The sequence below is a fragment of the Grampus griseus genome (genome assembly GCF_964374135.1).
Source record: "Grampus griseus genome assembly, chromosome: 9".
NCBI lineage: Eukaryota > Metazoa > Chordata > Mammalia > Artiodactyla > Delphinidae > Grampus > Grampus griseus.
In genome coordinates this window covers 103,438,147-103,461,191 of record NC_139003.1, presented here as the reverse complement: position 1 = coordinate 103,461,191, position 23,045 = coordinate 103,438,147, and the positions used below count along the sequence as shown (strand labels likewise).

Genomic DNA, 23,045 nt, shown 5'->3' with positions numbered 1-23,045 from the left:
AATTTCAACAAAATATTAACAAAATTTGTGGGGTATACTAAATAATAATTAAAATAGTACTCAGGGATTAAGAAAGAGAATTAGAAAATAAGATTGCCTTCTGTTCTCAATGCCGTAAAATTCAACTCCTATTTCAAAAGTAAAGGAAAAAATATATCCCTGGGATGAGAGGTAACCCCTATGGAAGTTTTTTATATGGAAATATCTGGTTATATATAAATAGATGATTTAAGCTACATTTCAGGAGGCTTAGTGAGTACAAATTAAGAAATCATCCCCCTGTCAATTTCACTAGGCAAAAGTAATGGATACTGACCTATAAATATGCATTACTTATGATTTTAACAGAAAATTTTCATAACCATCAAATGTAAATTACATTTTATTCCAAATATTTTAAAATATTATTTTTAACAAAATGTTCAGGGTCACTGAAGAGTAATCTGAAGTAGGGAAATCTGCCATAAATTTACTGAGCATGAATAATATGTTAAGCATAATGTAAAAGAGAAAACTAAATTAAATTGCTGCTGGAAGTTACAGCATAATTTTCACCCTAAGCATAGATACAAGATGCTGAGTATAAAGCAATGTGAAAACAGTTAATAAACAGTATAGATCAAATTTATTATTTAGGATTAATAACAGTAACATGGAGAGAATTCTTCAGGATTATTAGTTATAAATTAATTTGCAATAGCAAACAAGGCCCTATAAATGGGAAAATCCTATTTCCTAATACAATCAGTTACAAAATGCTAAATTTCAAAGCATTTCATAAAAATATTAACTCCACTAAATCCTCGTCATTTATTATTTGATGAAGTTTTATTTTTATTGTTGAATTCCCTAAGTGTGTATGTTGGGGGTGGTGGTGGTGTGTTCTATAAATAGCTAAGATGCTTACTCACACCCTGGGCATGTTCACCACTTCCTCTTTTTTCTCACCTCACATAACGTACCTTAGATAGTCTTTTGGAAGATTCACAACTATGGTCTGCACATGGTTTGCGTCCTTTTTCAGTGTCTAGAGATGAAACTGAGAAAATATTTTATACTTTATCATGGGTCTAAACTACTATATCACAATATTTAAATTGGCTTTTGAAATATAAAATAGATCATGTATCTAATATTTCTATTCCACTAAAAAATTAAGCAATTTTCCAAATGTTAAATCACTCTTTTCAGCCAAAAACCTAACATAAAAATTTATCTTATATAAATCAGGAAAACCTATTGCAGTGAACTTAAGAGTATGTGGCAACTGACATCATACAATTTTTAACAATGGAATTATTTTGCCTTTTATACCATATATATGTATATGTATGTATAAATGTGTTTACTCTTTCAATATTCTACTTAACTCTACCCATATAACATAGTGTCAGTCATTTGACTAACTCAATTCTTAATCTCTACAAAGAGATAAATGATTATAACAATACTGAAAAGAGAATGAGGTTGGACTACAGTAGTGGCCATGGTAACTAAAATGATGAACATAGTCATATATGCATGCATTGATGTACCTATTTATTTAATAAGTAATTATCGAGAGTCTATTACATACTAAGAGTTATTCTAAGAGTCTGAGACACATAAGTGATCAAAATCTACAAACTCCCTGACTCTCTGGAAATTATATTCTAAGGCAGAAAATGAGAATAAACAACAATACATAAAAACAATAAACAGTCATCATTACAGAAACATATTTTGTGATAAGGTGATAAGTACTAGAAAACAAAGAGCAAGGAAAGAATCCTATAACCTGCAAAATTGCCCTTCAAAAATGAAAGAGAAATGAAGACTTTCCTAACTAAACAAGAGCTGAGGGAGTTTGTGACCACCTGACCTGCCCAGCAAGAACTGCTCAGGGAGTTCTGCAGGTGAAGTGAAAGAATACTAGGAGGTAATGTGAAGCTGCATGAAGAGAAATAAAGACCTTAACAAAGGTAAGCACACGGACGACAGAAGCTGCTGTTACTGTCAGATCGGATTGTAACAGCAATTTTTCTATATATGACTTAAGAGCCTAATATACTTACAAAAAAACAATTGGTCTAAAGGCTAGTATTACTGTAACTTTGGTTTGTAACTCCACACTTTGTTTTCTATATAAATTAAGAGACTAATTCATTTTAAATAATTATTAGTTTATATTTTGGGGCAGACAATTTATAAAGTAGCAAGTTTATGTCATCAGCAACTGAAAGAGGTGGGGATACAGCTGTTAAAGGAGAGTTTTCAAATGGTGTAGAAGTTAGGTTGGTATAAATTCAGATTAGAGTGTTATAAACTTAGGAATGTGAAATGCAATTCCTGTGGTAACAACAAAGAAAATAACTATAGAATATACACAAAAGGAAATGAAAAAGATTTCAACATTTAACTACAAAAAAGTCAACTACACAAAAAAGACTATAATGAAGGAAATGAGGAACAAAACTGCTATAAAGCATAAAGAAAACAAATAGCAAAATGACACAGGTAAATTCTGCATTATCAATAATCATTTTAAAAGTAATTGGATTGGGGATTTCCCTGGTGGCGCAGTGGTTAAGAATCCGCCTGCCAAAGTAGGGGACGTGGGTTCAAGCCCTGGACCAGGAATATTCCACATTCCACAGAGCAACTAAGCCCGTGTGCCACAACTACTGAGCCTGCACTCTAGACCCCATGAGCCACAACTACTGAAGCCCATGCTCCCTAGAGCCCACGCGCCACAACTACTGAGCCCACATGCTCCAACTACTGAAGCCTGCAAGCCTAGAGCCCATGCTCCACAGCAAGAGAGCCCACCACAGTGAGAAGCCCACACACCCCAATGAGTAGTAGCCCCCACTCACCACAACTAGAGAAAGCCCACATGCAGCAATGAAGTCCCAACACAGCCAAAAATAAACAAATAAATAAGTGGATTAAATTCTCAAGTCAAAAGAGAGAGATTTGAGAATGAATTAAAAAAACATAATCATACTATGTACTGTCTATAGGAGACTCCCTTTAGATACAAAAACAAAAATAGATTGCAAATGAAAGGATGGAAAAAGATATTCCATGCAGATAGTAACCAAAACAGAACAAGAGCTGTTATACTCATAAGAGATAAAATAGACTTAAAATCAAGAAAGGGTATAAGAGACAAATAAAGACAATATATACTAATAAAAGGTTTAACACAGCAAGAATATGTAATGCAAATATAAACATTTACATACCTAATATCAGACCATGAAAATTTTTGAAGTAAAAACTAACAGCATTCAAAAGAGAAATATACATTTCTACAATAACATTTGGAGACTTCAATATCTCACAACAGTGGATAGAAGAGTCAGATAGAAGATAAGTAAGGAAATAGAGGTCTTAAACAAAACAGTCATAACCCAGGACTGGATGACTTCAGTGGTGAGTTCTAACAACAGTTAGAAGAATTAATACCAATCCTTTCAAACACTTCCAAAAAGGTGAAGAGGCGGTAACACTTCTAAACTCATCCTCTGAGGCCAGCGTTACCCAGACACAAAAGCCAGACAAAGACACCATAAGACACTACAGTCCCATATCCCTAATCAACACTGATGAAAAACTCAACAAAATACTAACCAAACTCAGGGGCTTACTAACAGGACCATACACCATGCGCAAGTGGGGTTTATTGCCAGAATTCAGGGATGGGCCAACATACAGCTATGCCATTTCATCTCAATAGCGCAAGTTGTAGCCAGTGCGTTGTGGCAGGAAAGCGAAATAAGAGGCGTCCAAATTGGAAAAGAAGCAGGAAAATTACTTCTGTTCAGAGATGCTATGATCTCATATGCAGAAAGTAAGATTCCACAAATAAAACTGTTAAGAACTAATAAATAAACTCAGCAAAGTTGCACAATACAAAGTCAATGCACAAATCAGCTACATTTCTATACACTACAATGAAAAGCCTGAAAAGAAAATTATGGGAACAATTCCATTTACAAAGGCATCAAAAAGAATAAAATACTGAGGAATTAACCAATTAATTAACCATTAACTTAACCAATACTCAGGAATTAACTTACAATTATAACTTAACCATTGTTGAAAGAAATTAAAGAAGACATACAGAAATGCATGCAATGTTCACAGACTGGAAAAGGTAACATCATTAAAATGTCAACACTACACAAAACAATCTATAGACTCAATGCAATCAACATTAAAATCCCAACTACATTTTCTGCAAAACAGAAAAATCCACACTAAAATCTATGCAGAATCACAAGGGACTTTATATAAAGTCTTAAAAAAGAATAAAGCTAAAAATCACAATCCTTGATTTCAAAATTTACTACAAAGCTGCAGTAACCAAAACAGTGTGTTACTGGCATAAAGACAGAAATATTGACCAATATAACAGACAGCCCAGAAATAAGCCCTCACATATATGGCCAAATGATTTTTGACAATGGTGTCAACACTATTCGATGGGGAAAGCACTGCCTTTTCAATAAATGGTGCTGGGAAAACTGGATATCCACATGCAAAAGGATGAATTTCGATTCTTACCTAACACCATACATGCAAATTAGCTCAAGATGGATCAAAAACCTAAATGTAAAAAATAAAACTACAAAATTCTTAGAGGAAAACTTATGGCAAAAGCTTCATTGGATTTGGCAATGATTTCTTGGATATGTCACCAAAGGTACAAGAAACAAAAGAAAAAAACAGACAAGTGGACTTTATCAAAAAAATTTTTTAAAGTGTGCATCAAAACACAATAGCAATAGAGTTAAAACGCAACCTACAGAATGTGAGAAAATATCTGCAAGTCACATATCTGATAAGGGATAGATATACAGAATATGTAGAGAACTCCTAAAACTCAATACCAAAAAAAGCAAACAACCAGATTAAAAAATGAACAAAAAAACAAAAGTGGGCAATGAGGGACTTCCCTGGTGGTCCAGTGGTTAAGACTCCATGCTCCCAGTGCAGGGGGCCTGGGTTCGATCCCTGGTCAGGGAACTAGATCGCACATGCTGCAACTAAGAACCAGCATGCTACAACTAAGACCCAGCACAGCCAAATAAATAAATAATTTTTTTAAAAAAATGGGTAATGAATTTGACAAGGAATTTCTCCAAAGAAGATGTAGAAATGGCCAATAAGCTCAGGAAACGATGTTCAACATAACTAATTTTTAGGGAAATGCAAATCAAAACTATAATGAGACACTACCAAACACCCATTAGGATGGTTACTATGAAAACAAAAGAAAATAACTAGTGCTGGTGAGAATGTGGTGAATTGGAACTCTTGTACACTGTTGGTGGGAATGTAAAATGTTGTAGCCACTGTGGAAAAATAGTAGCAGTTCCTCAAAAAAAAAATAAAAATAAAAACAGAATTACTATTATGATCTAGCAAATCCACCTTTGAGTATATACCCAAAAGAACTGAATGCACCTATAAGCAGCATTATTCACAATAGTGTACTGAAAACAACACAAGTGGCCATCAATGCATTCACGGAGAAGCAAAATGTTGTATATACACAGAATGAAATATTATTAGTTCTTAAAAAGGAAGAAAATCCTGCCATATGTTACAACATGGACTAACCTTGAGGACATTTTGCTAAGTGAAATAAGCCAGAAACAAACAGAAAACTACTGTATGATTCCCCTTATATGAGATATTTAGATAAAATCACAGAGATAGAAAGTAGAAGGGTAGATGCTAGGAGCTGTAGGGAAAAGAGCAACTTATTGTTTAGTAGAAACAGAATATCAGCTTCCCACAATGAAAGTGTTTTGGAGGTAAATGATGATAACAGTTAGACATGAATGTATTTAATGCCATGTAACTGTATACTTGAAATGGTTAAGATTAATTTTATGTATGTGTATTTTACCACAGTAAGAAAATGGAAAAAAATTAAAAATAAATGAATTAAATCAGACTTCTCCTCAGAAGCCATGCAAGCAAGAGAACAGTGTGAATGATTTTAAACATAGTATTGAAAAAAAAAAAAGTCACCAAACTAAAATACTGAATTCCGTGAAATTATCCTTCAAAACTGAAATAAAAACAAAGACTTTCTCAGAAAAACAAAAATTGAGAGAATCTGTCACCAGAAACCCAGACTTATAAGAAACATTAAAAGAAGTTCTTCATAAAGAAGGAAAACAATACGTGTCCACAACTTGGATCTAAATAAAGGAAGGGCACTAGAGAAGGAATAAAAGAAGGTAATAGTAAATCTGTTTTTCTTATTCTTAACTGATCTGACAATAGCTTGTTCAAAAGCTTATGGATGAGTAAAATAAATTACTGCAGTTTTATAAGGGAAGAGAGGGCAAATTTGGGAATTCTATTGTAAAGTACTTGTACTACCCATGAAATGGTACAGCATTATTTGAAAGTAGACTTGGATTAGTCATAAAAGTGTACTGCAAACTACAGGGCAAACACTTAAAGTAAAAAACAAATTATAATTGATATGTTAATAGAAACAAATTGAGTCATATAAATGCTTGATTAAAACCAGAGAAGGCAAAAAAGTGGAAGAGGAAAAAGAAACAAAGAAAAGGGGCAACAGAACAGTAACAAATATGGTAAATGTTAATCCAACTCCACCAATAATCATTTTTAAAGTCAATGGTTTAAATTCACCAATTAAAAAACAGAGACTGTCTGAATGAATTTTTTAAAAATCTAATTATATCTCATCTACAAGAGACCCACTTTAAACATAAAGATACTGATAGACTAAAAGTAAAGGGGTGGAGAAAATCACACCATACTAACGTGAATCAAAAGAAAGCTGGAAAAGCAATATTAACTTTAGACAAAAGACAAACATCTAGACAAAGAATAAAAGAGAAATTAAAGTAGAGGACATTACTATCTATCTTTCATAAATAAAAAGGATTATAAGAATATTATATACAATAGTATGCTAAAAATTAGATAACTTACATGAAATAGATGAAAATATAAATTATCTAAACTGACCCAAGAAGAAACACAAAATATGAACAGTAATGTAACAAAGAGATCAAATCAGTAATCAATGATCTTCCAATAAAGAAAATCCTGGACCCAATGGCTTCAGTGGTGAACTCTACCAAACATTAACTATTAAAAGAAATCTTTCTCCATCACTTTCAAAAGAATAGAAGAGGAAGGGACACTTCTTAAAACTCATTTCATGAAGCCAGTAGTATGCTGATACCAAGGGCAGACAATAACATCACAAGAAAAGAAAACTCTGGGCTAATATCAATTTGAATGCAAATACTCTCAATAACAGAAGTACAAAATTATTCCAGCAGCATACTAAATATATATATATATACCCTGACCAAGTGGGATATATTGCAGGGGTGCAAGCGTGGTTCACCATGTAGAAATCAAAAATTACAATGCACAACATTCATAGAAGGGAAAAAAAAAACCATGATCATCTCATTTGATACAAAAGAAACATTTGACAAAAGCTAACACCCTTTGATTAAAAAAAAACACACTCAATAAACTAGGAATTGAAAGTAACTGCTTCACCCTGATAAAGAGCTTTTATGAAAAACCCACACAGCCAATATCAAATTCAATAGTGAAACACTTAAACTTTTCCCTTAGGATCAAGAACAATTCAAGGATGTCCACTTTTGCCATTTCTACTAAACAATATATTGACATTCTAGCAAGAGCAATTTGGCACAAAATAGATAGAGAAGAGATAAAAGTTATCCAAATTGGAAAGAAATAAGTAAAACTATTGTTATCCTTAGGTGACATAATCTTCCATATAGAAAATACTAAAAATTCCAAGCACCATAAAATAACTCTTAATTAATTAAACCAAGATGTAAGATACACAAAAAAATCAATGAATTTCTACATACTAGCGGTGAACAATGTGAAAAAGAAAATTATTGTACTTACAATAGCATCAAAAACAATAACATATGTAGTAATTACTTTATCAAGAGGTGTAAGACTTACACATTGAAAAGTATAAAGCACTGCTGATAGAGAAGTCTGCTGTGTTCCAAATATTTTATCCCCCCCCCCCAGTTCTTATGTTGAAATGCTAATGCCCAATGTGGTAGTATTAGGAGGTGGGGTCTTTAGGAAGTGCTTAGGTCGTGAGAATAGAGCCTTTATGAATGAGATTGGTGCTCTTACAAAAGAGGCTCCAGAGAAACCCCTAGCTGCTTCTGCTATGTGAGGACATAATGAAAAGTCTGTAACCCTTAAGAGGGCCCTCACCAAACATGGTGGCACTGTGACCTCAGAATTACCGCTTCCAGAAATGTGAGAAATAAATTTCCATTGTTTATAAGCTACCCAGTCTATGGTATTAGTTACAGCAGCCCAACAGACTAAGACAAAGTCCTAAATAAAGGGAGAGCTATCCTGTGTTCATGGGCTGGAAGACAATATTGTTCAGGAGGTAACATTAGAGACATTACAGATTCAATGCAAACCCCAATGGCCTTGTTCAACAGGAATGAAAAAGCAGGTGCAAAAAACATATGGGATTGCAACTGACTTCAAATAGCCGAAACAATGTTGAAAAGGGGAGAACAAAATTTAAGGACTCCCACTTCCCAATTTCAAATATTACTACAAACAAAGCTACTATCAAAACCTTATGATCAAAACGTTGTGGACTACCATAAGAATAGGCATACAGAGCAATGAAATAGAATTAACAGCCCAGAAATAAATTCACGTATCTGTGGCTAAGTAAGTTTCAACAAGAGTACCACGACAATTCAAAGAGAAAAGAACAGTCTCTTCAAAATTGGTGTTGGGATAATCGTACATCCACATTCAAAAGTATGAGGTTGGGGCTTCCCTGGTGGCGCGGTGGTTGAGAGTCCGCCTGCCGATGCAGGGGACGCGGGTTCGTGCCCCGGTCTGGGAAGATCCCACGTGCCGCGGAGCGGCTGGGCCCGTGAGCCATGGCTGCTGAGCCTGCGCGTCCGGAGCCTGTGCTCCACAATGGGAGAGGCCACAACAGTGAGAGGCCCGCGTACCGCAAAAAAAAAAAAAAAAAAAAAAAAAAAAAAAAAAAAGTATGAGGTTGGATCCATATTTCACAGCATATACAAAAATTAACTCAAAATGAATCTGAGATCTAAATGTAGGTGGTAAACTTAAAAATTCTTAGAAAAAAGCAAAATGAGTACACATCAAGCAAAGAGATCTCAAATAAAAAATGTAACATTATACCTCACGTAATAAGAAAAAGAAAATCATGCTAATCCCAACATTAGCAGAAGAAAGGAAATAATACATTAGAGCAGAAATAAATGAAATAGGAAAAAATAGAAATGGTTAACAAAACCAAAACTTGGTTTTTTGAAAAGATAAAACTGACAACCTTTAGCCATAATAAGAAAAAAAGAGGATCCAAATACATGAAATTATAAATTAAAGAAGAGACATTGCTCTGATACCCAGAAATACAAAGGAGCCAAAGAGACTACTATGAATAACTATACACCAAAAATTGGACAACTGAGAAGAAACTGATAAATTCCTAGAAACATGCAACCTACCAAGACTGGAATCATAAAGAAGTAGAAAATTTGAACAGATCAATAGTGACTAAGGAGATAGAATCATTAACCAAAAATTTCCCCCCAGCCCCACAAAAAAGCCCAGAACCAGATGCCTTCACTGATGAATTCTACCAAATATTTAAAGAGCTAATGTGAATCTTTTTCAAACTTCAAAAAAACTGAAGAGGAGGTAACATGCTCAAACCATTTTACAAGGCCTGATACTAAAGCCAGATAAGGACACTAATCAAAAAGAAAACTATACGCCAATATTCCTGATGAATATAGATGGAAAAATCCTCAACAAAATACTGGCAAACCAAAATGAACAGCACATTAAAAGTAACAAACAACATGAGTAAGTGGGATTCATCTCTGAGATGCAAGGACGGTTCAACATATGCAAATCAACAAATGTGATTTATCACATTAATAGAATGAAAAATAAAAACCACATGGTCATCTCAATGTATGCAAAAATGTATCTGACAAAATTCAACTTCCATTCAAAATAAAACTCTCAACAAATTAGGTACAGAATGAATCTACCTTAATATAATAATGGCCATGTATGACAAGTCCACAGCTAACATCATACTCAATATGAAAGGCTGAAAGATTTTCCTCTAAGATCAGGAACAAGGAAAGGATGCCCACTCTCACCACACCTATATAACATAGTACTGGAAGTCCTAGCCAGAGCAGTCCGGCAAGACAAAGAAATAAAAGACACCTGAATCAAACAAGGAGAAGTGAAACTATCTCTGTCTGCATATGACGTAATTTTACATAGAGAAAATCCTAAGGATTTCAGCAAAAAACTGTTAGACTTAATAAATGAATTTAGTTAAGTTTCAGGATACAAAGCAACATGCAAAAATTGGTATAATTTCTATATAATAACAAATTATCTGAAAAGTAATAAAGAAACAATCTTATTTACAGTACTATCAAAACCAAAAAAATACATAAGAGTAAATTTAAACAAGGAGGTAAAAGGTCTATACACTGAAAATTACAAGACAGTGATGAAAGAAACTGAAGAAGACACAAATAAATGGAGATGCCTCATGTTCATGAATTGAATGAAATTAATATTGCTAAAATATCCATAAAACCCAAAGTAACCTACAGATTCAACGTAATCTTTACTAAGATTCCAATGTATTTTTTACAGAAATAGAAAAAAAAAATCCTAAAATTTGTATGGAATCACAAAAGACCCTGAATAAGTTATCAATGCAGTTCTAAGAAAAAACGAAGCTGGAAGTATCACACTTCTAATTTCAAATTATATTACAAAGGTATAGTAGTCAAAACAATATGGTACTGGCATAAAAACAAACACATAGTCCTATGGAATAGAACTGAAAATCCAGGAAATAAACCTATGCATGTAAGGTCAACTATATTTGACAAGAAAGCCAAGAATACTCAGTTGAGAACAGACAGTCTCTCCAATAAATGATACTGGGAAAACTGGACATTCACATGCAAAAGAATGAAACTAGACTCCTATCTCATGCCACACACAAAAATTAACTCAAAATGGATTAAAGACTTAAATGTAAAACTTAAACCATAAAACTCCTAGGAGAAAACACAGGGAAAAGCTGGTGCTGGCAATGACTTTATGACTATGACACCAAAGCACAAGCAATGAAAACAAAAGTAAACAAATGGGACTACATACAACTAAAAAAGCTTCTTCACAGCAAAAGAAACAATCAACAAACTGAAAATACAACCTAGAGAATGGTATAAAATATTTGATAACCACATAAATTTGATAAGACAATAAAATCCTAAATATATAAGGAACTCATACAATTCAAAAACAAAAAACAAATAGCCCAATTAAAAATTGAAAAGGACCTGAATAGACTTTTTTTTCTTAGAAAGTATTCAAATGGTCAACAGGTAAATGAAAAGGTGCTCAACATCACAAATCATCACGAAATGAAAATCAAAACCATGAGCTATCACCCACATCTGTTAGAATGATGATTATCCAAAAGACAAGAGATGAGTGATAGCAAGGATGTGGAAAAGAGGTAACCTTTATGCACCTTTAGTGGGAATATGAATTGGTATAGCTACTATGGAAAATAGTAGGGAGGTTCCTCAAAAGGTAAAAACAAACAAACAAACAAACAATAGAACTACTATATGATCCAGCAATTCCACTTCTGGATATACATCTGAAGGAAATGAAATCACTATCTCTTAGAGATATCTGTACCCACGTGTTCAATGCGGCACCATTTACCATAGCTAAGACATAGAAACAACCTAAGTATCCAACAACAGATGAACAGATAAAGAAAATATGCTACACACACACACACACACACACACACACACACAGGAATATTATTCAGCCATAAAAATGAAGGAGATTCTGCCATGTGTAACAACACAGATAAAACTTGAGGGCATTTTGTTAAGTGAAACATGTCAGAGAAAGACAAATACTGTATGACCTTACTTATATGTGGAATCTACAAAAACTGAACTCAGAAAAAGAGAACAGATTGATGATTGCCAGGGGCACGGACTGGGGGTGAGGGAAATGAATGAAGGAAGACAAAGGGTACAAATAAATTCAGGATATAATGCAGAGCTTGGTTAATATAGTTAATAATACTGTATTGTATATATCTGAAAGTTGCTAGAAGAGTAGATTTTAAAAGTTCTTACTGCAGAAATAAATAAATTGTAACTATGTGAGAAGATCTATGTGTTTAACCTTATTATGGTAAACATTTTGCAATATATAGATACATCAAATCCTTATGTTGTACACTTTGAACTAACATATTGTTATATGTCAATTATATATCAATAAAGCTAGGGAAAAAAATCAAAATTGGGCAAAGGACTTGAATGGACTTTTCTCCAAAAAAATATATGAATGGTCAATAAGCACATGAAAAGATGCTCAACATCATGAGTCATTAGAGAAATGCAAATTAAGCCCACAGTGAACTAATTTCTATTGAAAATCACCTCTTTCCTCTTATGGGTTCAAGTACACTTTCAGCTTTTCTCAAGACTATTAAATGCCTATTAATAGCACCTATTCAATACACCAGGTACAAAGACCCCATAACTCTCATGAATGCTAACAGTGGGTCTTTGATGAGCTAAAGAAAGACTCAGACTATCTTTCATAATTTGCCTCAGGGGCTGGAGAACAACTCTCAAAATTTTTTCTGGAGAAAAGAAGTAAGGAAGATAAAAGATAGTGAAAATGGGGTTGAACACCTCTTATTCTTTTCTCTGAAAGCTTCGCACCTCTCACTTGTATCTAAACATTCAATCCTAGATGGCCAAGAAAGAGAGAGGGAATATCAGAGAAATGGGTAAGTGTAAACAAACACTGACAGTAGAGGAATCAAGGACAGAGGGTAAAGAAGAAAGAAAGGAAACAGCAACATACCATTTGAGATGAAAAGTGGAGGGGGTCCTCTTGCTACTGGGACCCATTAAGAACACATGCATGGGTATTCCTAAATGCTCATTCATAAACGGGCCCTTTATAAATCTAAAGTCTTCAGATATTAAGTCCAATTCTTGGTTTTCCAGAATATACTGGGCTTTTGCTCTGCATTGTTAGGAAAAGCAACCTAAGCTGTTAGAACAGTCCCTCTGGTCTAAACTGTTAACCTAGCTTATTATATAATTACATGCTTTTACAAATTAAATCTTTGTAGCTAAATATCATGATAGATATTCCTCATACTAAATTCCATTCTATAGTAAATTATCATAGCAATGTTTAAGTTATTTGGGAACCCAAACTTTTCATTAAGTACATGAATCAGCAGAAATGTATTTGGGGGCTATAAGATCTAAGAAGTAAAAGTAAAGAATATGAAACATTCAGATCTATAGCATTTACATTCTAAAAATGCCGCTAGTAACTCAGGTCTCTAAGATTAGTTTTGCAGTCTAACTTTGTTTTCTTTAAAGAATTGCATATACTTACCTGAAAATGTAAAAAACAATTCATTTTGCAAACCAGCTCTTTGCATTTTAACATGATGGCATTCAGACTTCAGTAAGAAAACTTGACATGAAAGGTCAAGAACCAATTTGCTTAAAATCTCAAGAAGTTTCTTCTCAAAAGAAACATTATAGATAGTATTGCAGGGAGCTGCATGATATCGAGCTGTGAACTGGTAATAATAATGTGGCTCACGATAAGCTGCAAAAAATTAAACAGAGAACAATACAGCAATGGTTATTTAAGCAATTCAAATATATTTCAGCTATTCAAGAGAAATCATTATTTGGAATACATTTGACCCTTGAACAACGCGGGGTTAGGGTTAGGAACACCAACCACACCCCCAGTTGAAAATACATGTATAATTTATAATCAGCCCTCCTCACCCATATTCCTCTGAATCCAGGGTTCTGCAATGTGTGGATGTGGATCGTGTGGTACTGCAGTATTTGCTACTGAAAACATCCATGTATAATGGACCCACACAGTTCAAACCCATGTTGTTCAAAGGTGAACTGTATATGTTTCTATATACAGCCATATATAAATATTTTTTAATTTAACAAGCACTTATCTAGCAGCTACTAAGTGACAAATGCTGTTATAGGCACTTTAAAAATAGAAACTCATTTAAATCTCCTAAGATTATTAAAGATTGGTATAATCTTCACATCCAGCATGTATTGAGGGATACTATGTCACATGCCTAATGCCTGTGCTATCAAAACTGAGACTCTAGCTGAGGAGCCTAGCCCAGAGTCTGTGCCCTTAACCACCATGTCATGCTGCCTCAAACTCAGGTATGAGACTTCCCTAAGTTTAAATATTCATCTTAGGGGACGAGGGGAAGATGGCGGAAGAGTAAGATGCGGAGATCACCTTTCTCCCCACAGATACACCAGAAATACACCTACACGTGGAACAACTCCTGCAGAACACCTACTGAACGCTGGCAGAAGGCCTCAGACCTCCCAAAAGGCAAGAAACTCCCTGCGTACCTGGGTAGGGCAAAAGAAAAAAGAAAAAACAGAGACAAAAGAATAGGGATGGAACCCGCACCAGTGGGAGGGAGCTGTGAAGGAGGAAAGGTTTCCACACACTAGGAAGCCCCTTCGTGGGTGGAGACTGCGGGTGGCGGAGGGGGAAGCTTCGGAGCCGCGGGGGAGAGCGCAGTCACAGGGGTGTGGAGGGCAAAGTGGAGAGATTCCAGCACAGAGGATCGGTGCTGACCGGCACTCACCAGCCCGAGAGGCTTGTCTGCTCACCGCCGGGGCAGGCGGGGCTGGGAGCAGAGGCTGGGGCTTCAGTCTGAGCGCAGGGAGAGGACTGGGGTTGGTGGCGTGAACACAGCCTGCAGGGGGTTAGTGGGCCACGGCTGGCCGGGAGGGAATCCGGGGAAAAGTCTGGACCTGCCGAAGAGGCAAGAGACTTTTCTTCCCTCTTTGTTTCCTGGTGCGCAAGGAGAGAGGATTAAGAGCGCTGCTTAAAGGAGTTCTAGAGACGGGCGCGAGCCGCGGCTAAAAGCGCGGACCCCAGAGACGGGCGTGAGACAATAAGGCTGCTGCTGCTGCCACCAAGAAGCCTGTGTGTGAGCACAGGTCACTATCCACACCTCCCTTCCAGGGAGCCTGTGCACCCCGCCACTACCAGGGTCCCGGGATCCCGGGGAGAATGTACAGCATGCTTCAGGCTGGTGCAACGTCACGCCGGCCTCTGACGCCACAGGCTCGTCCCACACTCCGTGCCCCTCCCTCCCCCCTGGCCTGAGTGAGCCTGAGCCCCCGAATCAGCGGCTCCTTTAACCCCATCCTGTCTGAGTGAAGAACAGATGCCCTCCAGCGACCTACACACAGAGGCGGGGCCAAATCCAAAGCTGAACCCCAGGAGCTGTGCAAACAAAGAAGAGAAAGGGAAATCTCTCCCAGCAGCCTCAGAAGCAGTGGATTAAAGCTCCACAATCAACTGGATGTACCTGCATCTGTGCAATACCTGAATAGACAACGAATCATCCCAAATTGAGGAGGTGCACTGTGAGAGCAACATTTATGATTTTTTCCCGTTTTCCTCTTTTTGTGACTGTATGTGTATGCTTCTGTGTGAGATTTTGTCTGTATAGCTTTGCTTCCACCATTTGTCCTAGGGTTCTATCTGCCCGTTTTTTTTTTTTTTCTTAATAATTATTTTTTGTTTTAATAACTTTATTATATTTTATCTTACTTTATTTTATTTTACTCTATCTTCTTTCTTTCTTTCCTCCCTTCTCTCCTTCCTTCCTTCCTCCCTCCCTCCTTTCTTTCTTTCTTTCTTTCTTTCTTTCTTTCTTACGACTTCTACTAATTCTTTCTTTCTACTTTTTCTCCCTTTTATTCTGAGCTATGTGGATGAAAGGCGCTTGGTGTTGCGGAGTCAGTGCTGTGCCTCTGAGGTGGGAGAGCCAACTTCAGGACACTGGTCCACAAGAGACCTCCCAGCTCCACATAATATAAAATGGCAAAAATCTGCCAGAGATCTCCATCTCAACACAGCACCCAGCTTCACTCAACGACCAGCAAGCTACAGTGCTGGACACCCTATGCCAAACAACTGGCAAGACAGGAAAACAACGCCATCCGTTAGCAGAGAGGCTGCCTAAAATCATAATAAGTCCAAAGACACCCTAAAACACACCACCAGACGTGGACCTGCCAAGCAGAAAGACAAGATCCAGCCTCATCCACCAGAACACAGGCACTACTCCCCTCCACCAGGAAGCCTATATAACCCACTGAACCAACCTTAGCCACTGGGGAAAGACAACAAAAACAACGGGAACTACGAACCTGCAGCCTGCAAAAAGGAGAACCCAAACACAGTAAGATAAGCAAAATGAGAGACAAAAAAACACACAGCAGATGAAGGAGCAAGATAAAAACCCACCAGACCTAAAAAATGAAGAGGAAATAGGCAGTCTACCTGAAAAAGAATTCAGAATAATGATAGTAAAGATGATCCAAAATCTTGGAAATAGAATAGACAAAATGCAAGAAACATTTAACAAAGACCTAGAAGAACTAAAGATGAAACAAACAACGATGAGTAACACAATGAATGAAATGAAAAATACTGTAGATGGGATCAATAGCAGAATAACTGAGGCAGAAGAACGGGTAAGTGACCTGGAAGATAAAATAGTGGAAATAACTACTGCAGAGCAGAATAAAGAAAAAAGAATGAAAAGAACTGAGGACAGTCTCAGAGACTTCTGGGACAACATTAAATGCACCAACATTCAAATTATAGGGGTTCCAGAAGAAGAAGAGAAAAAGAAAGGGACTGAGAAAATATTTGAAGAGACTACAGCTGAAAACTTCCCTAATATGGGAAAGGAAATAGTTAATCAAGTCCAGGAAGCACAGAGAGACCCATACAGGATAAATCCAAGGAGAAATATGCCAGGACACATATTAATCAAACTGTCAAAAATTAAATACAAAGAAAACATATTAATAGAAGCAAAGGAAAAACAACAAATAACACACAAGGGAATCCCCATAAGTTTAACAGCTGATCTTTCAGCAGAAACTCTGCAAGCCAGAAGGGACTGGCAGGACATATTTAAAGTGAAGGAGAAAAACCTGCAACCAAGATGACTCTACCCAGCTAGGATCTCATTCAGACTGATGGAGAAATTACAACCTTTACAGACAAGCAAAAGCTAAGAGAGTGCAGCACCACCAAACCAGCTTTACAACAAATGCTAAAGGAACTTCTCTAGGCAAGAAACACAAGAGAAGGAAACGACCTACAATGACGAACCCAAAACAATTAAGAAAACAGGAATAGGAACATACATATCGATAATTACCTAAAATGTAAATGGACAAAATGCTCCCACCAAAAGACACAAATTGGCTGAATGGATACATAAACAAGACCCATATATATGCTGTCTACAAGAGACCTACTTCAGACCTAGGGACACATACAGACTGAAAGTAAGGGGATGGAAAAAGATATTCCATGCAAATGGAAACCAAAAGAAAGCTGGAGTAGCAATTCTCATATCAGACAAAATAGACTTTAAAATAAAGACTATTAGAAGAGACAAAGGACACTACATAATGTTCAAGGGATCAATCCAAGAAGAAGATATAACAATTGTAAATATTTAGGCACCCAACATAGGAGCACCTCAATACATAAGGCAAATAATAACAGCCATAAAAGGGGTAATTGACAGTAACACATTCATAGTAGGGGACTTTTACACCCTACTTTCACCAATGGACAGATCATCCAAAATGAAAATAAATAAGGAAACACAAGCTTTAAATAATACATTAAACAGGATGGACTTAATTGATATTTATAGGACATTCCATCCAAAAACAACAGAATACACATTTTTCTCAAGTGTTCGTGGAACATTCTCCAGGATAGATAATATCTCGGGTCACAAATCAAGCCTTGGTAAATCTAAGAAAATTGAAATTGTATCAAGTATCTTTTCTGACCACAATGCTATGAGACTATATATCAATTACAGGAAAAAGTCTGTAAAAAATACAAACACATGGAGGCTAAACAATACACTACTTAATAACGAAGTGATCACTGAAGAAATCAAAGAGGAAATCAAAAAATACGTACAAACAAATGACAATGGAGACACGACGAGCCAAAACCTATGGGATGCAGCAAAAGCAGTTCTAAGAGGGAAGTTTAGAGCACTACAATCCTACCTTAAGAAACAGGACACATCTCGAATAAACAACCTAACCTTGCACCTAAAGCAATTAGAGAAAGAAGAACAAAAAATATCCAACGTTAGCAGAAGGAAAGAAATCATAAAAATCAGATCAGAAATAAATGAAAAGGAAATGAAGGAAACGATAGCAAAGATCAATAAAACTAAAAGCTGGTTCCTTGAGAAGATAAACAGAATTGATAAACCATTAGCCAGACTCATCAAGAAAAAAAGGGAGAAGACTCAAACCAATAGAATTAGAAATGAAAAAGGAGAAGTAACAACTGACACTGCAGAAATACAAAAGATCAGGAGAGATTACTACAAGCAACTCTATGCCAATAAAATGGACAACCTGGAAGAAATGGACAAATTCTTAGAAATGCACAACCTGCCAAGACTGAATCAGGAAGAAATAGAAAATATGAACAGACCAATCACAAGCACTGAAATTGAGACTGTGATTAAAAATCTTCCAACAAACAGAAGCCCAGGACAAGATGGCTTCACAGGCAAATTCTATCAAACATTTACAGAAGAGCTAACACCTATCCTTCTCAAACTCTTCCCAAATATAGCAGAGGGAGGAATACTCCCAAACTCATTCTACGAGGCCACCATCACTTTGATACCAAAACCAGACAAGGATGTCACAAAGAAAGAAAACTACAGGCCAATGTCACTGATGAACATAGATGCAAAAATCTTCAACAAAATACTAGCAAACAGAATCCAACAGCACATTAAAAGGATCATACACCATGATCAAGTGGGTTTTATTCCAGAAATGCAAGGATTCTTCAATATACACAAATTAATCAATGTGATATACCATATTAACAAATTGAAGAAGAAAAGCCATATGATCATCTCAATAGATGCAGAGAAAGCTTTCGACAAAATTCAACACCCATTTATGACAAAAACCCTGCAGAAAGTAGGCACAGAGGGAACTTTCCTCAACATAATAAAGGCCATATATGACAAACCCACAGCCAACATCGTCCTCATGGTGAAAAACTGAAACCATTTCCTCTAAGATCAGGAACAACACAAGGTTGCCCACTCTCACCACTATTATTCAACACAGTTTTGGAAGTTTTAGCCACAGCAATCAGAGAAGAAAGGAAATAAAAGGAATCCAAATCAGAAAAGAAGAAGTAAAGCTGTCACTGTTTGCAGAAGGCATGGTACTATACATAGAGAATTCTAAAGATGCTACCAGAAAACTACTAGAGCTAATCAATGTATCTGGTAAAGTAGCAGGATACAAAATTAATGCACAGAAATCTCTGGCATTCCTATACAATGATGATGAAAAATCTGAACGTGAAATCAAGAAAACACTCCCATTTACCACTGCAACAAAAACAATAAAATATCTAGGAATAAACCTACTTAAGGAGACAAAAGATCTGTATGCAGAAAACTATAAGACACTGATGAAAGAAATTAAAGATGATACAAATAGATAGAGAGATATACCATGTTCTTGGATTGGAAGAATCAACATTGTGAAAATGACTATACTACCCAAAGCAATCTACAGATTCAATGCAATCCCTATCAAACTACCACTGGCATTTTTCACGGAACTAGAACAAAAAATTTCACAATTTGTATGGAAACACAAAAGACCCAGAATATCCAAAGCAATCTTGAGAACAAAAAACGGAGCTGGAGGAATCAGGCTCTCTGACTTCAGACTATACTACAAAGCTATTGTAATCAAGACAGTATAGTACTGGCACAAAAACAGAAAGATAGATCAATGGAACAGGATAGAAAGCCCAGAGATAAACCCATGCACATATGGTCACCTTACCTTTGATAAAGGAGGCAGGAACGTACAGTGGAGAAAGGACAGCCTCTTCAATAAGTGGTCCTGGGAAAACTGGACAGGTACATGTAAAAGTATGAGATTAGATCACTCCCTAACACCATACATAAAAATAAGCTCAAAATGGATTACAGACCTAAATGTAAGACCAGAAACTATCAAACTCTTAGAGGAAAACATAGGCAGAACACTCTACGACATAAATAACAGCAAGATCCTTTTTGACCCACCTCCTAGAGAAATGGAAATAAAAACAAAAATAAACAAATGGGACCTAATGAAACTTCAAAGCTTTTGCACAGCAAAGGAAACCATAAATAAGACCAAAAGACAACCCTCAGAAAGGGAGAAAATATTTGCAAATGAAGCAACTGACAAAGGATTAATCTCCAAAATTTATAAGCAGCTCTTGCAGCTCAATAACAAAAAAACAAACAACGCAATCCAAAAATGGGCCGAAGACCTAAACAGACATTTCTCCAAAGAAGATATACAGATTGCCAACAAACACATGAAAGAATGCTCAACATCATTAATCATTAGAGAAATTCAAATCAAAACTACAATGAGATGTCATCTCACACCAGTCAGAATGGCTAGAAACAATAAATGCTGGAGAGGGTGTGGAGAAAAGGGAACACTCTTGCACTGCTGGTAGGAATGTGAATTGGTACAGCCACTATGGAGAACAGTATGGAGGGTCCTTAAAAAACTACAAACAGAACTACCATAGGACCCTGCAATCCCACTACTGGGCATATACTCTGAGAAAACCATAATTCAAAAAGAGTCATGTACCAAAATGTTCATTGCAGCTCTATTTACAATAGCCCGGAGATGGAAACAACCTAAGTGTCCATCATCGGATGCACGGATAAAGAAGATGTGGCACATATATACAATGGAATATTACTCAGCCATAAAAAGAAACAAAATTGAGCTATTTGTAATGAGGTGGATAGACCCAGAGTATATCATACAGAGTGAAGTAAGTCAGAAAGAGAAAGACAAATACCGTATGCTAACACATATATATGGAATTAAGAAAAAATGTCATGAAGAACCTAGGGGTAAGACAGGAATAAAGACACAGACCTACTAGAGAATGGACTTGAGGATATGGGGAGGGGGAAGGGTAAGCTGTGACAAAGCGAGAGAGCGGCATGGACATATATACACTACCAAACATAAGGTAGATAGCTAGTGGGAAGCAGCCGCATGGCACAGGGAGATCAGCTCCGTGCTTTGTGACCACCTGGAGGGGTGGGATAGGGAGGGTGGGAGGGAGGGAGATGCAAGAGGGAAGAGATATGGGAACATATGTATATGTATAACTGATTCGCTTTGTTATAAAGCAGAAACTAACACACCACGTTGTAAAGCAATTATACTCCAATAAAGATGTAAATAAATAAATAAATAAATAAATATTCATCTTAGAAGAAAAGGGTGTCATATAATTGCCAACAATAGGCAAAAAAAAAAAAGTATGTTTCTAACTTATCTATAAGCTTTATTGAGTTCAATTGCAACACCTGAAACTGAGAATAGGGTTTTTTTTTTCTATCCGTTTCAAAATCTCACTGAAATGATACAAGAAATATAAAAATGATAAATCCACGGTACTAGAAATCAGAAAAGTTTACCTTCTGAGACAGGGAGCTCTGTTGCTACTTTTGTTAATCAAGGGGCCTGCTGAGGAGACACTCTCCACTCTCACTAAAGTGATAGCCACCACTGTTCACTTTCCTACCTGCTCATTTAAGCCAAAATTGAGTGCACAGACCAAGCTACTATAAGCCTTTGTATTCTAGGTTGAGACCAGACAGCTTCTAATTCATTTACAAACATGAATGAAAACCACAGATTCTCCTAACCAAATCTGGGGAGTTCCAAAATCACTAAAGAAAAGCATGAAGGGGCTTCCCTGGTGGCACAGTGGTTGAGAATCTGCCTGCCAGTGCAAGGGACACGGGTTCGAGTTCTGGTCTGGGAAGATCCCACATGCCGCAGAGCAACTAGGCCCGTGAGCCACAACTACTGAGCCTGCGCATCTGGATCCTGTGCCCCACAACAAGAGAGCCCGTGACAGTGAAAGGCCCGCACACCGTGATGAAGAGTGGCCCCCGCTTGCCGCAACTAGAGAAAGCCCTCGCACAGAAACGAAGACCCAACACAGCCAAAAAATAAATAAATAATAAAAAAAAGAAAAGCATGAAAATGAAAAAGCAAGGGAAAATAACATAAAAGAAAATTAATGTAGGAAGCATTCAGAAATAAGTTTTTAAAATTCTAACTAGTAAGAATAGAAAATATATCCATAAAACTATTATAAAGCTATTGTAGAAGAGAAGTGATGCTAAATACGAAAAGCATCCTGGAAAAAATTTTTAAATACAAATACTGAAAATTTAAAAATTAATTGAAGTAATAAATGAAAACAAGGTTAAAAATATGTTTGGAGATGAAGTAATGAAATTCTCACATAGCATAGATCAAAATTAGAAACAAAATGACAAGAGCAGAAGAAGAGAAAAGGAAGAGAGATCCCAGATATCCTATGTCAAAGTGAAGGAGTTCCAGGAGAGAACAGAGCAGACAAAGGAGAAGTTAATCAGGGGACAAACAGGGAAAACACTCTGTAAGCTGAAGAAAGGTTTGTGTCACCACACCAAAAAGGTCCATGAAACTGTGAATAAGAAAACTGAAAAACAATGTCACATTGAGACATAAATCTTAAAAACCTATCAATATCATGCATTTACTGATACATATATTCCCATATGATAAATGACTGATTTATATTGATTACATCATGATTTATCACATCAAAGCTGTGTGATGTGATACATACAAGAACCATGTAGAAGAGTGAACCTTATCAGATGGACCTGGAAGCTG

At 36.3% G+C, this 23,045-nt stretch overlaps 1 protein-coding gene across 1 annotated transcript in view; it reads right to left on the bottom strand.

Moving 5' to 3' along the window:
- ZPBP (zona pellucida binding protein) overlaps positions 1-23,045 on the bottom strand; it is a gene marked incomplete at both ends in the record, with an annotated part of 102,455 nt that overhangs the window by 49,159 nt on the left and 30,251 nt on the right. The window contains 2 exons of the mRNA XM_082662014.1: positions 963-1,039; positions 13,558-13,776. Coding sequence (XP_082518140.1) covers positions 963-1,039; positions 13,558-13,776 — 296 coding nt within the window. The remainder of the gene's footprint in view (positions 1-962; positions 1,040-13,557; positions 13,777-23,045) is intronic.